The sequence below is a fragment of the Microcebus murinus genome, chromosome 4 (assembly GCF_040939455.1).
Source record: "Microcebus murinus isolate Inina chromosome 4, M.murinus_Inina_mat1.0, whole genome shotgun sequence".
NCBI lineage: Eukaryota > Metazoa > Chordata > Mammalia > Primates > Cheirogaleidae > Microcebus > Microcebus murinus.
Window position 1 is genome coordinate 47,294,453 of NC_134107.1, and position 23,118 is coordinate 47,317,570.

The 23,118-nt window shown below is 37.3% G+C and overlaps 1 protein-coding gene across 6 annotated transcripts; it reads left to right on the plus strand.

The window, feature by feature from the left end:
- Nucleotides 1-541: 541 nt before the first annotated feature.
- CYP2R1 (cytochrome P450 family 2 subfamily R member 1) lies at nucleotides 542-19,659 on the plus strand. Of its 6 annotated transcripts, XM_076002156.1 has the most exons (8): nucleotides 728-815; nucleotides 1,770-1,889; nucleotides 6,481-6,622; nucleotides 9,485-10,117; nucleotides 10,726-11,055; nucleotides 11,908-12,113; nucleotides 14,441-14,494; nucleotides 16,816-19,659. In XM_076002156.1, exons 3-6 carry the CDS (start codon nucleotides 6,601-6,603, stop codon nucleotides 12,081-12,083), a joined length of 1,161 nt encoding a protein of 386 aa, XP_075858271.1. In that variant the 5' UTR covers nucleotides 728-815; nucleotides 1,770-1,889; nucleotides 6,481-6,600; the 3' UTR covers nucleotides 12,084-12,113; nucleotides 14,441-14,494; nucleotides 16,816-19,659. The 6 variants fall into 6 exon arrangements, with proteins under 6 accessions (XP_075858266.1, XP_075858268.1, XP_075858269.1 ...); XM_076002151.1 differs by lacking the exon at nucleotides 1,770-1,889 and having other exon boundaries at nucleotides 542-815; XM_076002153.1 differs by lacking the exon at nucleotides 1,770-1,889 and having other exon boundaries at nucleotides 542-815; nucleotides 10,972-11,055.
- The last annotated feature ends 3,459 nt before the right edge of the window (nucleotides 19,660-23,118 follow it).

A 23,118-nucleotide genomic window follows, 5' to 3' on the forward strand; every position in this document is an offset into this window, starting at 1 on the left:
CGGGGTCTTGCTCTTGCTCAGGCTGGTTTCGATCTCCTGAAATCGAGCAATCCGCCTGCCTCGGCCTCCCAGAGTGCTAGGATTACAGGCGTGAGCCACCGCGCCCGGCCATGGTGAGCCAATTTCCTAATGGACATTCCGATCAGGTTTGGATGAAGACTTGCAGTGCTAATAATCCCTCCAGTATCCCCTGCTCCGAAATAAGCAGACCAGGTACTTAAAACGAAACTTTGAGAATGGGCTGGCATCAGGGAGGCTGGATTCGCCTACCACAGTGAATCAGGCTGTCACGACACATCTTCAATGCCCTGGTGTCAACGTCCTGGAAAAGGGCCTCCAGGCTCCCTGCCCTTTCAGGTTGGTGCTGAGGCCAGATACAAAGGCTGACGGCCTCCTCCGCACAGCGGACTCTGACCTGGGGAAAGCCGGCAGGGAGCCTTCCCCCCGACTCGATCGCCCTCATTCAGCCAGCCAATGGCCGTGGAGCGGGGGCGGGACCACAGGGCATCAGGCCAATGGAAGTGCGGCAGGGATGCAGGGAGCTCCTTGGTCGCAAGGCTGCTGTGGGTTCGTAGCCCCAGCCCGGCCTGATGTGGGAACCTGTGGGAACTGAGGCGTGCGCGGCGGCGCTTGGTGGCGCGCTCTTCCTGCTGCTGTTTGCGCTGGGAGTTCGCCAGCTGCTGAAGCAGAGGCGGCCGACGGGCTTCCCCCCGGGGCCGCCGGGGCTGCCATTTATCGGCAACATCTACTCTCTGGCCGCTTCAGCCGAACTTCCCCATGTCTACATGAGAAAGCAGAGCAAGGTGTACGGCGAGGTACAGCCACGACGGGCCGCGGGTAGGGAGGGCCGCCGTCCTGTCCTCGGGGCTGGCCCCGGCCTTCCTCCCGGTGGGACTTACGTCGGTTCCTGGGCCTGAGTAGCCAGGACCTCTCTCGGGCTGCCTCTGAGGGAAACTCGCTTCCCGGGTCGGGAGGGAAAAGTCCATGACACAGTGTCCCCTGCAGGGGGAGCCCCGCCCCAGCCGGTGCCCCATTCCGGGCCGACGCCCTGAGGCGGTCGGGCCCGCCTTTCCCGCCACCAAGAGCAAGCGCGCAGCGAGCTCAAGCTTCCGCGCTTGCGCCTGCGCTGTGTGGCCCGCGGGCCGCGCCGCCGCGTTACCCCGGGACAAGCGCCAGCCCTCGGTGCCACTTCCTCGGCTCTCTGGGGCTGCAGGTGGCGTTCTGAATTCTAGGACCAAGTCGGTAGTCAGTAGGAGGTTCTTCGATGTTTGCAAGTGACGAACTTGCAGGTCTAGGCGTTTGCTGTGAGGATTAAGAGAGAACGCAGGTGAACGCCCCTAGCTGAGAAGAGGGCGCTGGTAAATGATTGTGAAACCGTGAATGAATTAATGAGTAAAAACCGGTGCGGGAGTCCTACAGCACAGAATGAGCAGTATCGTTCTGACTGGCCACCATCCTCATAGCAGATACTCATAATGCGCCTACTCTGTGCCAGTCTCACTGCCAACTTGTTGACTCATTTAACACTCTTAACCACCGATGAGGTAGGTACTTCCGGTTTTCCCCATGTTTACGGAGGAGAGAACAGGACAGAAATGCTCGCTGACTGGCAGAAAGCCACACAGCTATTCACTGGCAGAGGAAAAAGGAAAGAACACACGCCTGTGTTTGAAAGGGTGTCCTGACCTCAGGAGGCAGAAGTTTCCATGAGCCCTGACCAGAGCTCACCTCTTTTGTTTGAATTACATTCATTTATTTGCAACAACCAGCCAGGGTCTTGCCTGATGCTGGGGATGAAGACGCGAAGAAGGCAGATACAGCCCTATTTTAAGAAGTTTACAGTCTAGCGGGAAAGAGAAAACTAATCTAATTATCAACCACATAGTGTGGTAAGTGCTTTGAAGGAAAAATACAGGGCTGTTTGGCAATTTTGGTGTTTCAGGTGGATGCTTAAATCCTTACTTAAACCAGTTTTTACAAGAATTACTCTAGGTTTCTGCAGCTCACTAATGGTTGCAGCGTTAAAAGGAAACTGAACTTAGGTTAAAAAAATTCTTATAAGAATTATATAAGAATAATTATATAAAATTATAAGATTATGTAATTCATATAAAATTGTAAGAATTATATAATTTATGTAAAATTCTTGTAAGAAATATATGATGTTTATATAATTCTTAGATTTTATTTTCCACCCTTCAGCTCTATAGGAATTGAGTTTATTTTTCACGATTTTCATTAAATATATTTGATATTTTTGGTGTGTTGGTACAAAGCATAGAGAAATCATAAGATGTGAAAGCATGAGACTAGAGGTTGAGTCCTCTTCTGCCAACTTAAACTTGACCTTTACTTCTCTGAATCTTAATTTTTTTCTCTTCTAGGTAATGAGACTAATAACTGAAAACAATAAAGTGTTACTCAAATGTTCTTGGTTATTATATGTGTTCTTGGTTACTATATACAGATTTATTCAGCTTATAAATTTAACGGTATTTTAAGCCAGTTATTTAAAATGGTTTCTCACAGAATCAAGTTTTTCATATATAAATAGTTGAACTAAAAGGCACTTTGTGTTTACTATGACTATTCCTTTCAGGCAGGGGCAGTCTGTCTCCTATCATAATAGGTTACAAATTAAATTATAAATGTACTGGAAAACTGTCATCTTGAGATAGATCTGGTTTAGTGGAGAAGAATTTGGCACGAGTAACCAGTTTTTATTGCTGGTACCACTGTTTGTGGGAGCCATGGTTCTTTACAAAGAGGGGTCTATATGACAAATCAAATAGGGCTAAACTGTGCTATTAGCTGCAAAAAGGACAGGAAAAACAAAGGAGCAAAAAGGAAAAGAATATGCATTAAAGAGTAGACATTGTTTGTCTGACTCTGCCTTTGACTTAAGTTGGTAATCACCAAACACATTAAGCTATAGCAGCATTCAATCTTTATCCTAGTTATGAAACCTCCCATTACCTTAGAGATATTTCCCAATTCTGATGAAGTCTCAAAAGTTGGTATAAATTGTTAAAATACTATACCTTTTTAGAAGTGGGAGACCATTGTCTCCTGTACTTCTGGAAGGTTGTGGAAAGTTTATAGGATTTATTTGTAAATAGAATTTTATATTTTTGCTGTCTTTTTAATTTGAGATGTGAGCTCACAGAAAAAAAACCTGGACTTTAAAATTGCTTATGCCGATCACTTCAAGAGATACCATCTTTTATATAACCTGTGAATTCAATTCTCCTTTATAATTCTTGAAAGGAAGAACTTTCCTAAGGACCTAACACATTCATTTTTAAGGCAATCTTAGATAGAAATGTATCACACCGAATATTACCATTTCCTTAGAGATGCACTCTAAATGTTTAAACTTCTGCAGTGTTTAAACTTTAATCCTAATCTAGATTTCAAGAGGCATTCCCTAGTTAGCAAAGCCAATATAAGTGGCTTTATCAGATTCTTTTCAGGTAATGCACTTAAGGACAATAAAATAATTAAAGCAAGTGGAATTTGCAGCTTATTAATTAATGTTTACAGCAACCATTTATTAAGAACTTTATGCAAGGTTCTGAGTGAGATTCTGTGGAGAATTCAAAGATGGAAAAGATGAAATCACTGCTTCTAAGGAGTTTACGATTTAGCAGGCAGGCAGAAGACAAGAATATGAATGTTTCTGGTTCAAGGTAGTATTAAATAAGTGCATGGGAGCTTCTAAGTATATGCTGTGTAGTTCAAAGCAGAGAAAAATAGAGTGAACCAAGAAGGGCTTTGTGGAGGATGGTTCCTAAAGACTTGGTATGTTTAAGATAGTATGGCAGTCAGGGAAGGAATTCCAAATGAGAAAACAGACCGAGCAAAGGTTGAAAAGTATGACAGTCCCTTATTAGTTTTCACTAACAGCACCTTACACATTTGTCTGTTATTAGCATTTAGTCTATGATGTTGTAATATGCTTAAATGTATGTCTCTACCACTATTCATTAATTCAACATATGTTTTTGATTATCATCATATGCTATGCACTGTCTGAGATGCTGGAGATATATCAGTGAGCAAAACAGATCCTTGCCCTTATGAAGCTTACATTCTAGTGGGGGGAAGATAGACAAGACAATATAAACATAATTAAATTATGTAATTCAGTGGTTCCCAACCCTTTTGGCACCAGAGACTGGTTTCATGGATTACAATTTCCATGGGGGGCAGTGGCATGTGGAGCTCAGGCAGCCCATTCCTTAACAGGCCACAGACCAGTACTGGGCCATGGCCCAGGGGTTGGGGAATTCAGTGTTAGAGTACAGAGTATGAAGTAAAATAAGGGTAAAGGAGATGGAGAGTACTAAAGAGTCAAATTTTAAATTGGTTAGTCAGAGCAGACCTCACTGCAAAGATAGCATCTGAACAAAGACTTAGAGGAAATGAAGGAGCAAGCTATAGGGATATCAAGAACATTCCAGACCAAGAGAAGAGCAAGCATAAAGGCCATGAAGTAGGAGTATACCATGTGAATTACCTATAAAGAGACAAGGGTAAAATTAGGGAAGTTAGTTGGGAGGCTATTGTGATAACATACAGGAGAAATGCAGGTGACTTGGACCAGAGAATCAGTAATAGAGATGATATTAAATTGTCAGATTCTGTTACATTCTGAAAATAGGAACAACATGACTGCTGAGCAATTGGATGTGGGGTTTGGGAGAAAATAATGAGTCAATGTGAGCGACTGCAAGATTCTGGACCTGAAGAACTTGAAGGAAGAGATGGAGTCATTAATGGTCATTAATTAAAATAGTGAAAAATTATGGGTAGAGCAGGTTTGGGGGAGAGGAAGAGACTTGAAGATTATGGAGTGATTTCAGAAGGCAAGGAAAGTGTTTCATGTATTTCTGTTTACATCTCTGCCAGCATTATAATTAGCACATTAAAGGTACTGAAAATTGTTGAATAAATCAATATATTAGCCTAATCTTGGACTCTTCCATAGATCAAAGCAGTTTAAGGATAAGTTTCACAATTTGAAGCATTAATTTTTATCAAAAGTCCTTGAAAACAGTACCTACCAGAGTAGATACTAGTTCCAAGTAAAATTTTCTCTATTTCTACCCTCAAATAGAGGATTATCTCAAATTCTTGATAGATTATATAACAACTTTCTCATGCCATGACTCCTCCTTGATTATTATTTATTTATTTATTTTTGAGGCAGAGTCTCGCTCGGTCGCCCCAGGTAGAGTGCAGTGGAGTCATCATAGCTCACTGCAACCTCAAACTCCTGGGCTCAAGTGATCCTCTTGCCTCAGCCTTCCAAGTAACTGGGACTACAGGCATATGCGACCATGTCTGGCTATTTTTTTCTATTTTTGGTAGAGATAGGGTCTCTCTCTAGCTCAGTCTGGTCTCGAACTCCTGACCTCAAGCAATCCTCCCACCTCAGCCTCCCCAAGTATTAGAATATAGGCATGAGCCACTGTAATTTCATTTTAATATTAATAATTTCTGGTGTCTATGGCCTGAAGCTTTACCCTGAAATACATCTGCTCTCTTTCCTGCCTTCATAGGAATACAACTTTCAGTGCCAGAGTCTTTCCTTGTGAAATAATCTATTAGTCTATTTTTTCCTGTTCAGGACCACTTCTTATTAATCAATGCCATCTTTTATTATCTCTGTTAAAATTACACTTCTGGAAAAAGACTTTCCTTTAATAACACTTACTGCTTTCAGGACTGAAAGGATCTTCCCTTTGGTCACCTGGTAGCCATTCCCTCTTGCTCAAAACTCTTCCACTGCCACTTTTGACTAATATCATCACTGCGTATGGCAGGCAGTCCATGCTCTTTCCCCAACATTCTGGATGTAGCTGCTGCTCAGTTGGCAGGGTCCACCCTTCTGCAAAAGACTCTGGTAGCCCTTTTGCTCAGCTAGTTGATTCTTTTATCATCTTTACTGATAGAACTGTTTCTGCTGAGCTTTCGTTCTCCGCTAATCCTGTTTTCTTTTGAAGTAGTGTGTGCTATGGCTAAATCTGCTCTATTTGTTTGCACAGAGGTAAGACTTGTCTCAGTTCTCTCAGGCAATAAAAGAAGATTCCTAGATATCATTGGACGTTTTGAGTTGGAGCGAATCTTAAAAGAGCATCTAAATGAAATATATTCTCTATGGCAACACCGAATCCCCAAAATGTTAAGCATTCGGCCCAGAGTTTTACATCTGTTAAATGGCAAACCTTAAGCTAGAACTCAGGCCTCCTGAGTCCAGTACTGTTTTCATTATACCATTGGTAAGATTATGACTTCAGACACTGATAGAGTAATGAAATCACACTGTTTGACATGCCTTATATGGGGAAGGCACTCTAAATGTTGTCAGTTGAGTAACAAATACTGGGGGAGCTGGTCTTAGTGCTTGTGGATTTCCATGGTTATATTTCTCCATGCATTCTGCACGTAAAAGTTATTTTTCTTCTCTTATCAAAGATCTTCAGTTTAGATCTTGGAGGCATATCAACTGTGGTTCTAAATGGCTATGATGTGGTAAAGGAATGCCTTGTTCATCAAAGTGAAATTTTTGCAGACAGACCATGTCTTCCTTTATTCATGAAGATGACAAAAATGGGAGGTATGTTTATTTTTACCTATTTAGTAATTTACTAAACTATTTTAAATTATATTTCTTATTTTAAGTAATTTTAGTACATAGAGTTGGGATTCTTTTTTACTGATTAACAGGAAGGTATTATATTTATATACTTAAAGAACCTAGTATTTGAGGACTTTTCAGGCTACATCACACTCATTTTAAACCAATGCATGCAAATTCTATTGTAATCCAGTTCTGATAAATATTATAAACAATGTTTTTAAGAATTAGCATTTAATAATAAGCCAGTCTTGAGTACTTGCTGACATTTTTGCTATCAATTTGCTTATAAGCTTACAGAACCTAAAGCAATCTTTCTTAACTACTAATCACTGATATATAAATGGATAGTTGTGAGATTTGTACAAAGGACTAGCATTCTGTATGGTTTAGAGTTGATCAGTGTTAGGTAATTTGATATGCAGCAAGGGAAAAAGGCTGGAAGTTGACAAAATCAGTAAGAAGAAAGCAGCAACAAAAAGCCTAAAATAGAATGTTGAGATCAGATACAATTTTAGTAACAGTATAAGAAAGTTTACAATAGTGGTGTCCTATTAATAAATTCTCTAACTTATTGAGAGCTTCACACTTAATTTTAAAGAAAAATTTAACAATATGTTGCTTACATAGGCAAAAATCAAGATAGCAGTTCAAAAGAAAAAAATAAAAATACTATATTAAATCACAAAGCAAATCAAGTAATGCAAAGAAAGCATAAACTTTAAAGAATTCTCAGGCCAGAATATAATGATGCTTGAAAGCAATATAAATAAAAAGCAAATCTCCAGCCTTTTAAATATACTTCTAAATAACAGGCCAAAAAAGAAACCACAGTTATAATGGAAGACCTTTAAAGAGATGAAAATGAAAGCTGAGACGATCAGAGTAATATTTGAGACATGGTATATATTTTTCAAAGATATAAATTTATACTTTAGACTATTTTTGTCATAAAGATAAAATAAGCATTCAACGTAAGATTTTTCAGAAACCAAGAGAAAAATAGGTGGAAAATTATGTGTGTTATTTTAAGGTACATAGGTACTGAACTTGGAACTGAAAGATCATCACCATTAGCCCACTGTATGAATGGGAAAAAAAGTTGCCTCTTGGGCTCAGCCCTATGCCTGCATGCACAGCCTGGCTAGTATAGGGTTATGATGAACAGTGCTCCTGTATACTTTCTTATAAATGTGTCCCGTACACACACATTTCTCTAGGGCTTGCTTTCATCTCAGTGCCATTGCATTACTGTTTCTTTTACCTGAAGTGATCCTCTCCAGGTATTTGCTTATCTGACTTATCATCTCCTATAATTCTTTACTCAGATATCACCTTTTCAAGCTTTCCCTGGACACTAGTATCTTTTTGCTTGCTGTATAATTTATTTATTTGCTGTCTGTCCTACTAGGATATAAGCTCCATGAGAGTAGGGATCTTGGCCTCTTTTGTTCACTACATATCCTTAACACTTAGAACATGGCCAGGAACATGGTATATATCCCATAAATGCATATTAAATGAATATTTGTTGAATTAATAGTCATCTGGGAGTGTGGAAAAGAGAATTATGAGAATATAGGTTGCTGCATGGCAGTAAAGACACCCTTACGTGTGATTAACTTTTTTTTTTTTTTTTTTTTTTGAGACAGAGTCTCACTTTGTTGCCCAGGCTAGAGTGAGTGCCGTGGCATCAGCCTGGCTCACAGCAACCTCAATCTCCTGGGCTCAGCGATCCTACTGCCTCAGCCTCCCGAGTAGCTGGGACTACAGGCATGCGCCACCATGCCCGGCTAATTTTTTGTATATATATTTTTAGTTGGTCAATTAATTTCTTTCTATTTTTGGTAGAGACGGGGTCTCGCTCAGGCTGGTTTCGAACTCCTGACCTTGAGCGATCCGCCCGCCTCGGCCTCCCAAAGTGCTAGGATTACAGGCGTGAGCCACCGCACCCGGCCTAACTTTTTAATAAGCTCCAAATTCAAAATTTGTTCCACACAACTTGTTGTAATATTAATATTATATGCACCTCATGTACACAAGACATTTTTCATCATAGGTTCACCTATATCCCAGTAATGAATGAAACTTTGAGTAAAGTACTTATTCCATAAATATATATATTGAAGATGTTGGATTTCTTCCTTGATAGTTAATTTAAGGGGTAAATTTTCCATAGTAACCACATAAGAACAGCAGATATACTGTGGACACTTTGAAATTTTAAGATAAGCAATGGCAACATTAGAAAAGTTTAAGCTTCTTGTTTTGCCCTTCTCTTGACTTGTGCATCACTAGTACACTGAAAACTCATTCAGACTACCCTACCTACTCCTGTAGTTACCTTGTTGTGTATCATATGCCTTTAACAGGAAGAAATTTATATTCTAAAATTGATTCTCTTTTAAGCAGAAAATTTCTAATCATAGAAGGATGATTTTCAGGTGTTTATTTAGTCCAGGATAAAACTTTGCCTATAGAACATGTAGTCATTTGTCTTTTATACATTAGGCATCTAGTAAAAGTTGAATAATAAAGTCACCTGGGCTTATTCAACCCAGGTTGAAGACTGGCTGGCTTCTTATGGTGGGAGAATTATGAGTCTTATCTGCTAGTTACCAGGTGAAGAGTAGATAAGCTTTATCTTTTATAATAATATTCAATGGCTAATGAGTAGCAGAGAACAGGACCCAACCATCTACTAATATAGAAGGACAATTTGGGGAAGAATAGACTAACCATTTGGAAAAAATTTTTTTACTCCATAGTATTTTCATTTTCAGCTGCCAGATATAGGGCAGTAGGAATTATACAATATTTTTAATACTTTTTTTTTTTCAGGCTTACTCAATTCCAGATATGGCCGAGGATGGGTCGATCACAGAAGATTAGCTGTAAATAGCTTTCGCTATTTTGGATATGGACAAAAGTCTTTTGAATCTAAAATCTTAGAAGAAACCAATTTTTTCATTGATGCTATTGAAACATACAAAGGTAGACCCTTTGACTTTAAACAATTAATAACAAATGCTGTTTCAAACATAACCAACCTGATAATTTTTGGACAGCGATTCACTTATGAAGATACTGATTTTCAGCACATGATTGAGTTATTTAGTGAAAACGTGGAATTAGCTGCTAGTGCCTCAGTCTTCCTTTATAATGCCTTTCCATGGATTGGCATCTTACCTTTTGGAAAACATCAACAGCTATTCAAGAATGCAGCTGTAGTCTATGATTTTCTCTCTAGACTTATTGAAAAAGCTTCAGTCAACAGAAAGCCTCAGTTACCTCAGCATTTTGTTGATGCTTATTTAGATGAGATGGATCAAGGTAAAAATGACCCATCATCTACTTTCTCCAAAGAAAACCTGATTTTCTCAGTGGGTGAACTCATCATTGCTGGAACTGAAACAACAACTAATGTGCTACGGTGGGCAATTCTTTTCATGGCCCTTTATCCTAACATTCAAGGTGAGGATTTTCTTGATGATCTCAAGGTCTGTTCTTACATGTAGGGATCATATGTGTTTTAGAGTCTTTGGCTGTGTAAAATACATTTTCTGTAGGAACTTCTGCTATGCAAGCCACGAAGAGAAATATTTGAGAGTTATGGAGAGTTTTCAAATCTGTTATCTCAATTTATGCAAAAAACTTCTGAGATAGGTCTTATTATGCCTACTTTGTAAATGAGGAAAAAGGCTGAGTGTCTGGAAGTGGCAGAGCTAGGAATTGAACCCTGCCTTTTTTAAATCAAAAAAATTAATTTTATGCTTTACTATTTTCCTTTTTGCTGAGAATGATGATATCTCAATTCTACACTTGTTTAATTTTTATTCTTATTACCTTCAATGTGTTTTTCACAACAAAGTTACCCAGAACATTGGCTACTGTTAACACAGGATATATGTCATATATTTAAATAGCACTTCCAGATAATAAAAAAAATCTATTAATAAATCTGGGTGTATCCATGACAGATTGGTTTATTATAAGTTATCCTTTGTTTTATCCCTAAGAAAAATTACTTTAGATATAATTCTAAGAATTGCATAATAACTTGAATACTTTTTCTCTGACAGGACAAGTTCAGAAAGAGATTGATTTAATTATAAGCCCCAGTGGGAAGCCTTCTTGGGATGACAAATGCAAAATGCCTTATACTGAGGCAGTGTTGCATGAAGTTTTAAGATTCTGTACTATAGTTCCATTAGGGATTTTCCATGCAACCTCTGAAGATGTAGTTGTGCGTGGTTATTCCATTCCTAAAGGCACAACAGTAATTACAAATCTTTATTCTGTGCATTTTGATGAAAAATACTGGAAAGACCCAGAAGTGTTCTATCCTGAACGATTTCTGGACAGCAGTGGATATTTTGCCAAGAAGGAAGCTTTGGTTCCTTTTTCGCTAGGTAAGAGAACTGTCACACACTGGCCTAGCTTTAGAATAATAAAGTATAACAATGATTCATCACATGTAACATCTTAATCTGAAGTTTCTTGTTATAGAATTAAATATTTCAACTTTGAAAATACAGCATTGATTCTTACAGTAGAAAATCGTTTCATGAGAGGTAATTAACACCTGTTTCTACTCAAAATAAGCCTTAATTTATTAACTAGAGATAAACTCTTGAGAAGCTCTGGCTTTCTCTGAAACTTTTTTGCCTGTGGAATTTTGGCCTATAATCAAAAGTTGTAGAGCAAAAAATCAATAACAGGTAGCTTGAGAAACTGAGAGCCAGAGAGGGGAAAGATATCAAAACTTAAAGTAAAACTAGAATCTAGCTTTCTTGGTTTCCATTTTTAGTACCTCATCTCCAACTAGGAAAATATCTCTTTCACTGTTAAAAAGTACACAGATCACAAGACTCATGGAAGATAGATGAGAAACTCTTCCTCTTCACTGGAGAATACACATTTAGCCAGTTGAAATGAAATGGGCTTCTCTTAAATCTGTAAAACAAAATGTCACATTTTAAATTAGATCTTTCATGGCATATCTTAGGCTCTGTTGCAAGATGCAGGGGTAGTGAGGGATGTAAAAGTCCATACAAAAAGTCCTTACAAAAGGAAGTAAAGGAATGGGTTCTGCGAGCTGAGTGCCAATTTCTGTTCTTTGTGATTTAAGAAAATCTTTTAATAAACATAGTTTCCTGTTTCTTTAAATTCCAGGTTTTCTGAATGGCACCCAAATATTAGACATTCATTTGGTAAATGTAGTAGGTTTTTAAAAATTATTATATCTGTTTTTTTCTATTTAGGGAGAAGACACTGTCTTGGAGAACAGCTGGCTCGGATGGAAATGTTTTTGTTTTTTACAGCATTGCTTCAACGATTTCATTGGCATTTCCCACATGAACTAGTTCCAAATCTAAAGCCTAGGTTAGGCATGACATTGCAGCCCCAACCCTATCTCATCTGTGCTGAAAGACGCTGAAAGTACATGGACATTTGGAGGAAAAAGAATGTATGTTTACCTCACCCCTGAGCCTTGTTTAATTAGTATGTGTGTTTGGATAAAAGTCACAGCATCATAAAACCAAATGAACATAGGTGTATCTTTAAAAACAGTGGTAGTGCAGTAACAAGCACTAGCTATGATTGATTTTCAAACTTGGATTACTTCTACGGTAGAATTCCCTTTTGAGGAACACAAAGATACAAATGACATGTGTTACTTAAGATGCTTAGAAGGGCCAAGAATGCCCTAAGCAGAGTCTCTTGTTTAGTACCAGGCACTTCTCATCACTTCTTAACTCTGTCTGGCTTCTATCTTGGGGAGCTTTGATTCCAGATGCCAGTTCCCTTCTGATTAGGTATTGTCGTTAATAGCCTATGTGGTACTAGTCCAGTTTAATAGAGTACTAAAGAAAAAATTAAAACCCAAATTAATGAGTATGGACTACAGAGGTATTTTAGACATGATGGCAGATTATAGGAGAAATATATATTTAATTTAGAGCCTGCTCGTAGTTTCAAATCAAATCTTGCTGCCTGCTATGGCTTCATAAGATCTGTGTCATTTTTCTTATGAAGGTCTATGTGACCTCTGAGCATCCATCATTATAGCAGCAGTTTGGTGGTTAGGAAATTACAATAACGAATATAAAATAAAAATGGCACATGACTATTGATTCTTTGTAGGCATAGACATTTTCTCTGGCACCAGTTCTTTCTAAAACTAGTCACAAAGATTAATGATTGAATCCTCTTACGTTTTACAGGTCTCTAGGCATTTCCATGAGTTAGTGTTATTTTTCTGAAAATAATTACATTCAAATCCAAAAACATGCTTTAGAAACAAGGTAACTGTTTAAATTGGGACACTTGAGTGTGATGGGGTGCTATTAATAAATATACCAGGACAAGACAGTTATAGCTCATGCCTGTAATCCTAGCACATTAGGAGGCTAAGGTGGGAGGTTGGTTTGAGGCCAGAAGTTTGAGACCAGCCAGAACAACATAATGAGTCCCTGTCTCTATAAAAAATTAGCCAGGCATGGTGGCATGCACCTGTAAATATGCAGGAGGTTGAGATGGGAGGATCATATGAGCCCAGGAATTCAAGGTTACAGTGAGCTATGATCATGCCACTGCACTCCAGCCTGAGCAACAGAGAAAGACCCTCTCTCAAAAAAATAATAATTACACTAGGACAATAAGGGTAGATTGTGATTGCTCTGAACAAACTGGAATGTATATTCACCCATTTATAGCTATTTTTATGTTATCATTTCTTCTAAAGTTGTACATTAAGGGTTCATGCCCTTGTAACTTGGCTCATGAATAGTTGCAGACTCAGAGTAAGTGCATATAACAATGACTTCTACTAAGAATATGAATATAACCATAGTTTGGCCTTATCTCTTGAATATTTTCCAAGTTTCTGTGTTCTAAATCAGGAGCCTTTGCATCTTTGATACATGAAAATATTTCCAGTTGCCAAGGAAAGAAAATCCTGTGCAAGTTTACTTCCAGATGATATCAGCTTTAAGTTAAGGTTGGCTCCTGGAAGTATGTGTGCTTTGCCCACCTTCCTATAGAGAAAACAAGCCTTGATTGTTTCTGGGAGAGCAAGGGACTTTTTCAGATGCTCCCAGAAGACTTCTTTGTGTGTTGTAGGTTTTGAGTTATGTGGTCATCCATTAACCTGAAACTATGTGAATGGGATTATGGTTCACTGAGCATGAACATATGATGAGTTGGTTTCCCCTAAATTACATGTGTGCTACATATTGGTGGTATTGTTGTCTAAACAAAAATGAGGATAATTATGAAGAGAAGATGAACTATGAGTCAGGAGACCACTATCTGCCTCACATGCCCTCTGACCACCTGCTAGGCCAAGCAGCTTTCCATCCTTCCTTGAATCTTGGCAAACATATTCATTCAAATTGCTTCTTCATCTTTGTTCATTCTTTGACACAGCAAATCTCTCATCCCTGGGCCTCCTGCCTACTGTCAAAGCTCTTTAATTAAAGTCTAAGTTGAACTCTACAACCTCATGGTTCCAGAAGGTTGGTGATTGTACTTAGTGGATTGTGAAGTAGATTATAGTAAAAATTGAGGAGGCTTTCTTTTGCTTTTCAGTACTACCACTATTGCTTCTAGTATGATTAGGAACTCCATAAACCTATACAGAATGGAGACCATGCTATTTTATTTACCTTATGTCTAAAGAAATGTTTGCATTTTTCCTTAGGTTAATGTAAACCTGACAAAAATCATAAAAGACATAGATTCATAAACTGTGAAATGTAGAAGAGCTTTAACCTCAATGTGTTCATTTTATAGCCAAGGATACAGGAGTTCAAACAAGGGAAGTGATTCCTCTAATTCATGGCAGAGGTATGTTTTATTTCATTCCATGTTCTTTTTATTCAAACATAGTTTATATTATACTTTACAACTTATAAGGTTTTTCATATACTGTCAGCTCTTGACTATTTGGAGTCAATTAACTATGGTAAAATTGAATACTACACTTTTAGAAAAATAAATTAACACGAATTAGTAAGTAATCCATAATGGAAAGTATCTATTTTTTGAAATTACATAATAACAGATATATTGCATCTGTGCAATGGGAATGCCTTCTCTCTCACCAGTCAATGATGAGCTACTAATTTGAATGTTGGAAATCTAACTGCTGATTCAAGATGGCAAGTGAGCACACTTATTTCTCCTTAGATATCACTGAAGGATAGATCATAAGGATAGAAAAAGGAACAAAGGCCTTGAGAATAGGGGTGGAGGACAATGTTAGTGGATCAAATACTTTCAAGTTCTAGAAGATAGAAGGTGAATGGAAAAACATTGAAGGAACCACATATGAAGGATTCCATAGATGAAGCCTGAGGTAGAGATGGGAGGATTCTTCACAGGATAGCTACAAAGAAAATCAGATAAGGAGAGGAGTAGGTAAGGAGAGCAAAAGTGGAAAGAAATCAAGTTGATTGGGATAAACAGCTGAACAATTTGCCCCTGTTCCTACTCTGATTCCTCCTCTTATTTGTGCAGCTATAGAACTTGCCCCCAGTGTTGAAATAAAAGTCTACATAAATTGAGTACCTATGCCCAGAGATGGTGGTGCTCCTATATGGAATTTATGCCCTATGTTGAGGGTCTCCCTTATTTTGTCTGATTTTGTACCTATAGTTCTATATCACCCGAACTATTAATCAGGTGTGAGAGTAAGTTTCAATGAACCGAGTGATTACTGGAGAAACATCAGCAAAAAGACTACCATTGAGCATTGAATTTAACTATAGAACTAAGAAAAAGGTGGCATAAGTGTGACAATAATATCTAAATGTTTTATACTCTGACTGTAGAAATAATGCATCTAACAAAAAATGAGAAGTGAAATAATAGAACATAGAATAACTTCTTTGATTGCTTCATATAGTTGGGAGTCAATGGATATAATTTAAATCTGACAAATCAAGCAGCAGAAGTGTAAGCATATTGAGGTGTACAAAAGTAAAAGATAATATTGCCTAAAATTGAGTAGTGAGTATAGGGAAGAAGAGTGGGTACAAACTATTTTTTTATTCATAGAAGAGAAACAGATACTATAAAGAAACAAGGTCCAAAAACATAAGAATAAAGATGGTCACTTAAAGAAACAAATCCTACTAAATGTCAGGAACACTAAAATAAATTTTTTAGAAAAAAGAAAAAAACATGAATTAAGCCCCCCATACATGTGAACAAATGTAAATGGGCTTATCTCACCTATTAAATAAATGTATTCATGTTTGATTACAGACCAAATCCAATGCTATATTATGTTATACAGAAGAGATAACTAAAACATAGGTTAAAGGTTAAGAATAAAAGGATGGGCAAAGGCATACTGGCCAACAAAAACTAAAAGGAAATAGAAGTCATGCTCTTAGTAAAACAAGGTAGAAATCAAGCCAGAAAGCATAAGCGAGGCAAAGAAGTACACTTTATATTCTAAAGACTGTAATTCATAATGAAGTTATAGTGTACCAAATAACAGCCCAACTTTCATAAAGCAGAAATTACAAAACATGCAAGGAGAAATATGCTGAAGTACCTTAATACTAGGAGACTTTAACTTCTCTCACTCTGAGACGTCAAGTGAACAAAAAATGATGATATGGAAGTCTTATGCTACATAATCAGTAAGTCTGATACATATCAGATTTTATACTTGATAATGGAGTATGCCATTATCTGTAATCAAACAATTGTTACAAGTGCCATGATACATATCAGATTTTATACTTGATGATGGAGTATGCCATTGTTTGTAATCAAACAGTTGTTACAAGTGCCATGTAACATTCGTGAAAGTTGAGCATATAGTGGACCAAAAGTGAACTTCAATAAATTCCAAAAGTATAAAACATTTCATTCTCTGAAAATAATGCAATAAGAATGGGTGTTAATAGCAAAATAAACCCCAAAACAAAATTTCCATTATATCTTGGAAAAAAAAGACAACTATGAAATAGTTGGGCAAAGGGGAAATGTAAACCAAAATTGCAGAATTTCTAGAAAAATTTAAAACTACACATCAGAATCTATGGAATCTAGCTAAAGTGGTCCTCTGAAGAAAGCTCATAGCCCTAAATACTTATTTCAGTGGAAAAAAAAAATGTTGAGAATGAATTAAGCATCCTGTTTTTTCAAATTAGGGAAAAAGACAGCAAACCAAAGGAAAGCAGAAGGAAGAAATTATAAAGAAGTTATAAATTCCTGTTTTCCAGCTGGAACCATGAAGGTTCCTGCTTTGCTGGAAACCCTTAAGAAAAAGTGAAGTAATTTTAAAGAGCTGAAGATCAAGTACCTAAGAAAGAAGTTTGACCAAAAAATGTTTCAGAAGACAAGGAGGAAGCCTATCTATGAAAAAGCTAAGCACTAACACAAGGAATATTGGCAGATGTACAGAACTGATACTCAAATGGCTAGGAGAGCAAAAAAAGCTGGCAACTTTTATGTACCTGCAGAATCCTGTAGGTATTTGTTATTAGAAACAGAGGTACCAATGGTATAAGCCCGAAGTTCCAAAAGGTGTTGCAATTTCTTTGCCAGATCTTAAATGGCACCTTTGTTAAGCTCAACAAAGCTTCAGCTAACGATTGTAGAACCATATATTGCATGGTTGTACCTGAATATGAAGTCAGTAAATGAACTAATCTAGAAGCTTGGCTGTGGAAAAATTAATAAGAGAATTGCTTTGATGGATTACACTCTGCTTAATCTCTTGGCCAATATGGGATCATCTGCATTGGAGAGTCTGATTCATGAAATCTATACTGTTGGAAAATGCTTCAAAGAAGCAAATAACTTCCTGTGGCCCTTCAAATTATCTTCTCCATGAAGTGGAATGAAGAAAATACCCATTTTGTAGAAGGTGGAGATGCTGGCAACAGGGAAGACTAGATCAATAGGCTTATTAGAAGAATGAACTAAGATGTCTACCATGATTATTTCTATAATCTGGTCACTTAATAAATAGTAAGTTCTTTCAAATTGAAAATAAGAAACCATACATTCCTAATAGGAATTACTGAGTTAAACAACAGAAAAACAGAACTAATAAAATAATTTGCGTATTTTAAAAAATTAAATTAAGGGTCAGCAAATTGTACCTCACAGGTCAAATTTGGCCTGCCACCTATTTTATGTGGCTCACAAGCTAAAAATAGTTTTTATGTTTTTAAATGGGTAAAAAAATTCAATATTTTGTGGCACATGAAAATTTAGTGAATTTCAAATTTAGTGTTTAAAAAGTTAGAATATAGAAACATTCATTTTAAAATATATATTGTCTACAGCTGTTTCTGTGCTATGATGGCTGAGTTGAGTAGTTGTGACAGAGCCCATGTGCGGCATGCTTATCTCTTCACACTGCTGCTTGGCATCACAGTGATGCAGATATAATGACGGCTTTTCTAGTGCTATGTATATCTCTGTGTAGCAGCATTTTATTTAACTTTTACATTTATATTTAATATTTTATTATCAATGTGTACCCATTATGTCAAAAACAAAAAGTGAACTTTGACTCTCAGGCTTTTAAGGCACAGTAAAGTATGGATTATTTTGTTATCAAATTAAATTAGCAAGGCACTGTTTATTTTTTATTTCAAAATATTAAGGGAATACAAAAGTTTTTGTTACATGGATACACTCTGTAATGCTGAAGTCAGGGCTTTTAGTGTACCTAGCACCAGTGCACTATTAGGTGTTTATTGCACCTAATACGCAAGTTTTATTTTTCTCACTCGCTTTCACCCTCCCCCATCTTAGTTTCCAATGTTCTTTACAACTTTTTGTGCCAACATGCACCCGTCATTTAGTTCCTACTTATTAGAACATGGTGTTTTTCTATTCCTGAGATATGTCACTTATGATAATAGTCTCCAGTTCCATCCAAGTGGCTGCGAGTGACATTATTTCATTTCTTTTTATGACTAAGTAGTATCCCATGGTGTGTGTGTCCCATTTTCTTTATCCACTCATGAAGTGATGGGCACTTAGCTTGATTCCATATCTTTGCAATTGTGAATTGTGCTGAAAAACATTCAAGTGCAGGTGTCTTTTGGACAAAATTATATCTTTTCCTTTTGGTGGATGTCCTGTAGTAGGATTGATGGATTAAATGGTAGGCCTACTTTTAGCTCTGTGAGGAGTTTCCATACTATTTTCTATACAAGTGGTACTACTTTGCAGTCCCATCAACAGTGTATAAGCATACCTTTTTCTCTGTGCACATGCCAGCATCTGTTGTTCTTTGACTTTTTAATTTTGACAGGGGTAAGTTGGTATCTCATTATGGTTTTAATTTACATTTCCCTGATGATTCATGATACTGTGAATGTTTTTTCATATGTCAGCCATTATCTCCTTTTGAAAAAATTATGTTCATATTTTTTGCCCACTTTTTGATGATGGGTTTTTTTTGTTTTTTTTTCTTGCTGTTTAGTTTGAGTTCTTTGTAGATGCTGGTAATTAGTCTTTTGTCAGATATATAATTTGCAAATATCTTCTCCTATATTGTAGGCTGCCTGTTTACTCTGTTAAATTAGCAAAGCAGTATGTTTAATATGTAATGACACTATAGCTCTGCTAAAAGAATACAGTATGATTTGGCACTTCCAGATGAAGCAATCATCGCAAAACCCATGAAAGCAACTGTCAAAAAATTAGAAATTTTAAAATGGAATATCTTATGATACTAGAGTTTCTCCACAAAAAAATGAAAATAAAGCTGTAACCAAATTAAGTTTCTGAGTGGCTTGTTATCCAAGCAAGGAAAGCTGTTTGCTAATTGTAAATTGATTACATTGTGTTTAATTGCAGCAAAGAAATGTGTCCAGAGAAAATAAACTTAACACTAGTAGGCTTTTAGTGATAACAGTTGCTCAAAACAGTTGAGGACATTGGGAACAACAGCAATATCCACTTAAAAAACAAGGCAAATGATTTTGAGTGGTTTTCCTTGGCACTTGATGAATAAACAGATATTACCAATACTGTTCAGTTGTTTACTCAAGAAGTCAACACCAAATTTTTTTTTTTATTTCGGCATATTATGGGGGTATAGATTTTAAGGTTTCAATAAATGCCCATTTCCCCCCCCCAAAAGTCTGAGTCTCCATCATGACCATCCCCCAGATGGTGCACATCTCACTCATTATGTATGTATATACCCGCCCCCCTCCCCCCTCCCACCTGCCCAATACCCTATTACTGTAGTACCTATGTGTCCATTTAGGTGCTACTCAGTTAATACCAGTTTGCTGGAGAATATATCTGGTGCTTGTTTTTCCATTCTTGGGATACTTCACTTAGTAGTATGGGTTCCAGCTCTAACCAGGAAAATATAAGATGTGCTATGTCACCATTGTTTCTTAGAACTGAATAGTACTCCATGGTATACATATACCACATTTTATTAATCCATTCTTGGATTGATGGGCACTTGGGCTGTTTCCACAGCCTTGCAATTATGAATTGTGCTGCTATAAACATTCGAGTGCAGGTGTCTTTTTTGTAGAGTGTCATTGGATCATTTGGGTAGATGCCCAGCAATGGGATTGCTGGATCAAATGGTAGATTCACTTGTATCGCTTTAAGGTATCTCCATATTGCTTTCCACAGAGGTTGAACTAGTTTGCACTCCCACCAGCAGTGTAGGAGTGTTCCTCTCTCTCCGCAACCACGCCAGCATTTATTGTTTGGAGATTTTTTGATAAAGGCCATTCTCACTGGGGTTAAGTGATATCTCATTGTGGTTTTGATTTGCATTTCCCTAATGATTAGAGATGTTGAGCATTTTTTCATATGTTTGTTGGCCATTCTTCTGTCTTCTTTAGAAAAGTTTCTGTTCAAGTCCTTTGCCCACTTTTTAATAGGGTTATTTGATTTTTTCTTCCTGATTTTCGTGAGTTCTAAGTATATTCTAGTTATCAGTCCCTTATCGGATGCATAGGATGCAAAGATTTTCTCCCATTCTGTAGGTTGTCTGTTTATTTTCATGACTATTTCTTTGGCTGTGCAGAAGCTTTGTAGTTTGATCATGTCCCATTTATTTATTTTTGTTGCTGCTGTGATTGCCTTTGGGGACTTCTTCATAAACTCTTTGCCCAGGCCTAGGAGAGTGTTTCCAACTTTTTCCTCTAGAGTTCTAATAGTTTCATACCTTAGGCTTAGGTCTGTCATCCAGCGTGAGTTGGTTTTTGTGAGAGGTGAAAGGTGTGGGTCCTGTTTTAGCCTTCTACAGGTGGCTATCCAGTTTTCCCAGCACCATTTATTGAAAAGGGATTCTTTTCCCCAGGGTATGTTTTTGTCTGCTTTGTCAAATATTAGATGGCTATATGAGGATGGTTTTATATCAGGATTCTCACATCTGTTCCACTGGTCAATATTCCTATTTTTGTGCCAATACCATATTGTTTTAATTACTACAGCTTTGTAGTATAGTTTGATATCTGGCATATTAATGCCTCCCATTTTGTTTTTGTTGCCTAGAATTGCTCTTGATATTCGGGGTCTTCTTTGATTCCATACGAAGCGTAAAATTATTTTTTCTATATCTGTGAAGAATGCTGATGGGATTTTAATAGGTATTGCATTGAATCTGTAGATCAGTTTGGGTAGTATAGACATTTTGATGATATTGAGTCTGCCGATCCACGAGCATGGTATGGATTTCCATCTGTTTACATCCTCTGCTATTTCCTTCCTCAGTGTTTCATAGTTCTCCCTGTAGAGGTCTTTTACATCCTTGGTTAAGTATATTCCTAGGTACTTTAATTTCTTTGTTGCTATTGTGAAGGGAATTGAGCCTTTGATTTGGTTCTCAATTAGATTGTTGTTGGCGTATATGAATGCCTCTGATTTCTGTGTATTGATTTTGTATCCTGAGACTTGACTAAATTCATTGATCAGTTCCAGGAATTTCTTGGTTGAATCCTTGGGGTTTTCTAGATACAATATCATATCATCAGCAAACAGTGAAAGTTTGATCTCTTCTGCCCCTATTTGGATACCTTTGATTCCATTTTCCTGTCTGATTGCTGTAGCCAAGACTTCCAGCACTATGTTGAACAGAAGTGGAGATAGTGGGCAGCCTTGTCTGGTTCCAGTTCTAAGTGGGAATGATTTCAGTTTTTCCCCATTCAGTATGATGTTGGCTATGGGTCTGTCATATATGGCTTGTATCATTTTTAGGTATGTCCCTTCTATGCCTATTTTCTTAAGTGTTCATATCATGAAAGGGTGTTGGATTTTGTCAAAAGCTTTTTCTGCATCTATTGAAAGAATCATGTGGTCTTTGTTTTTGCTTCTGTTTATGTGGTGAATTGCATTTATAGATTTACATATGTTGAACCATCCCTGCATCCCTGGGATGAAGCCCACTTGGTCGTGGTGGATTATTTTTTTGATAAGTGTCTAGATTCGGTTAGCTAAGATTTTGTTGAAAATTTTTGCATCTATATTCATTAGGGATATTGGTCTGTAGTTTTCTTTTTTTGTTGCATCCTTTCCTGGTTTAGGTATCAGAGTAATATTTGCTTCATAAAAGGTGTCTGGGAGGTTTCTGTTCTTCTGGATGTTGTGGAATAGTTTCTGCAAGATAGGTACTAGTTCTTCTTTGTAAGTGTGGTAAAATTCAGGTGTGAAGCCATCTGGACCAGGACTTTTCTTTTTAGGGAGATTTTTAATTGCTGTTTCTATTTCAGCTGTTGAGATTGGTCTGTTCAGGGAATCTATTTCTTCCTGGTTGAGCCTAGGGAGGCTGTGTGTTTCTAGAAATTTGTCCATTTCCTCCACATTTTCCAGTTTGTGTGCATAAAGATTTTTGTAGTATTCATAAATTGTATCTTGTATCTCTTTGGGATCAGTTGTGATATCTCCTTTTTTATTCCTGATGGAGCTTATTAGAGATTTCTCTTTTCTGCTTTTCGTTAGCTTAGCCAATGGTGTGTCAATTTTATTTATTTTTTCAAAGAACCAACTTTTTGTTTTATTAATCTCCTGAATAGCTTCCCTGTTTTCAATTTCATTTAGTTCTGATTTGATCTTGTTGATTTCACTTCTTCTCCTGGGTTTGGGGTTGGTCTGCTCTTCTTTTTCCAGCTCTTTGAGTCGTTTCATTAGATTGTCTATTTGTGATCTTCTTGTCTTTTGGTTATAGGCATTTATGGAGATAAACTTTCCTCTCAAAACTGCTTTAGCTGTGTCCCAGAGGAGTTGATAACTTGTCTCTCCATTGTCGTTTACTTCATAGAATTTTTTTATTTCCGTCTTGATTTCTTCATTTACGAAGTAATCATTTAGTAGGAGGTTGTTTAATTTCCACGTTTTTGTGTAGAAATGTGAGTTTCTGTTAGGGTTGATTTCTAGTTTTATTCCACTGTGATCTGAGAAGGTACATGATATGATTTCTATTTTTTTAAATTTCTTGAGATTTTCTTTGTGTCCTAGGA

Bases quoted from the DNA above. Each gene is read 5' to 3' on its own strand.
- CYP2R1 (XM_076002151.1), top strand. From the start codon at position 591: ATGTGGGAACCTGTGGGAACTGAGGCGTGCGCGGCGGCGCTTGGTGGC. The intron at 6,623-9,484 runs GTATGTTTATTT...TTTTTTTTTCAG, and splicing joins GAAGATGACAAAAATGGGAG to GCTTACTCAATTCCAGATAT. The intron at 10,118-10,725 runs GTGAGGATTTTC...TTTCTCTGACAG, and splicing joins CCTTTATCCTAACATTCAAG to GACAAGTTCAGAAAGAGATT.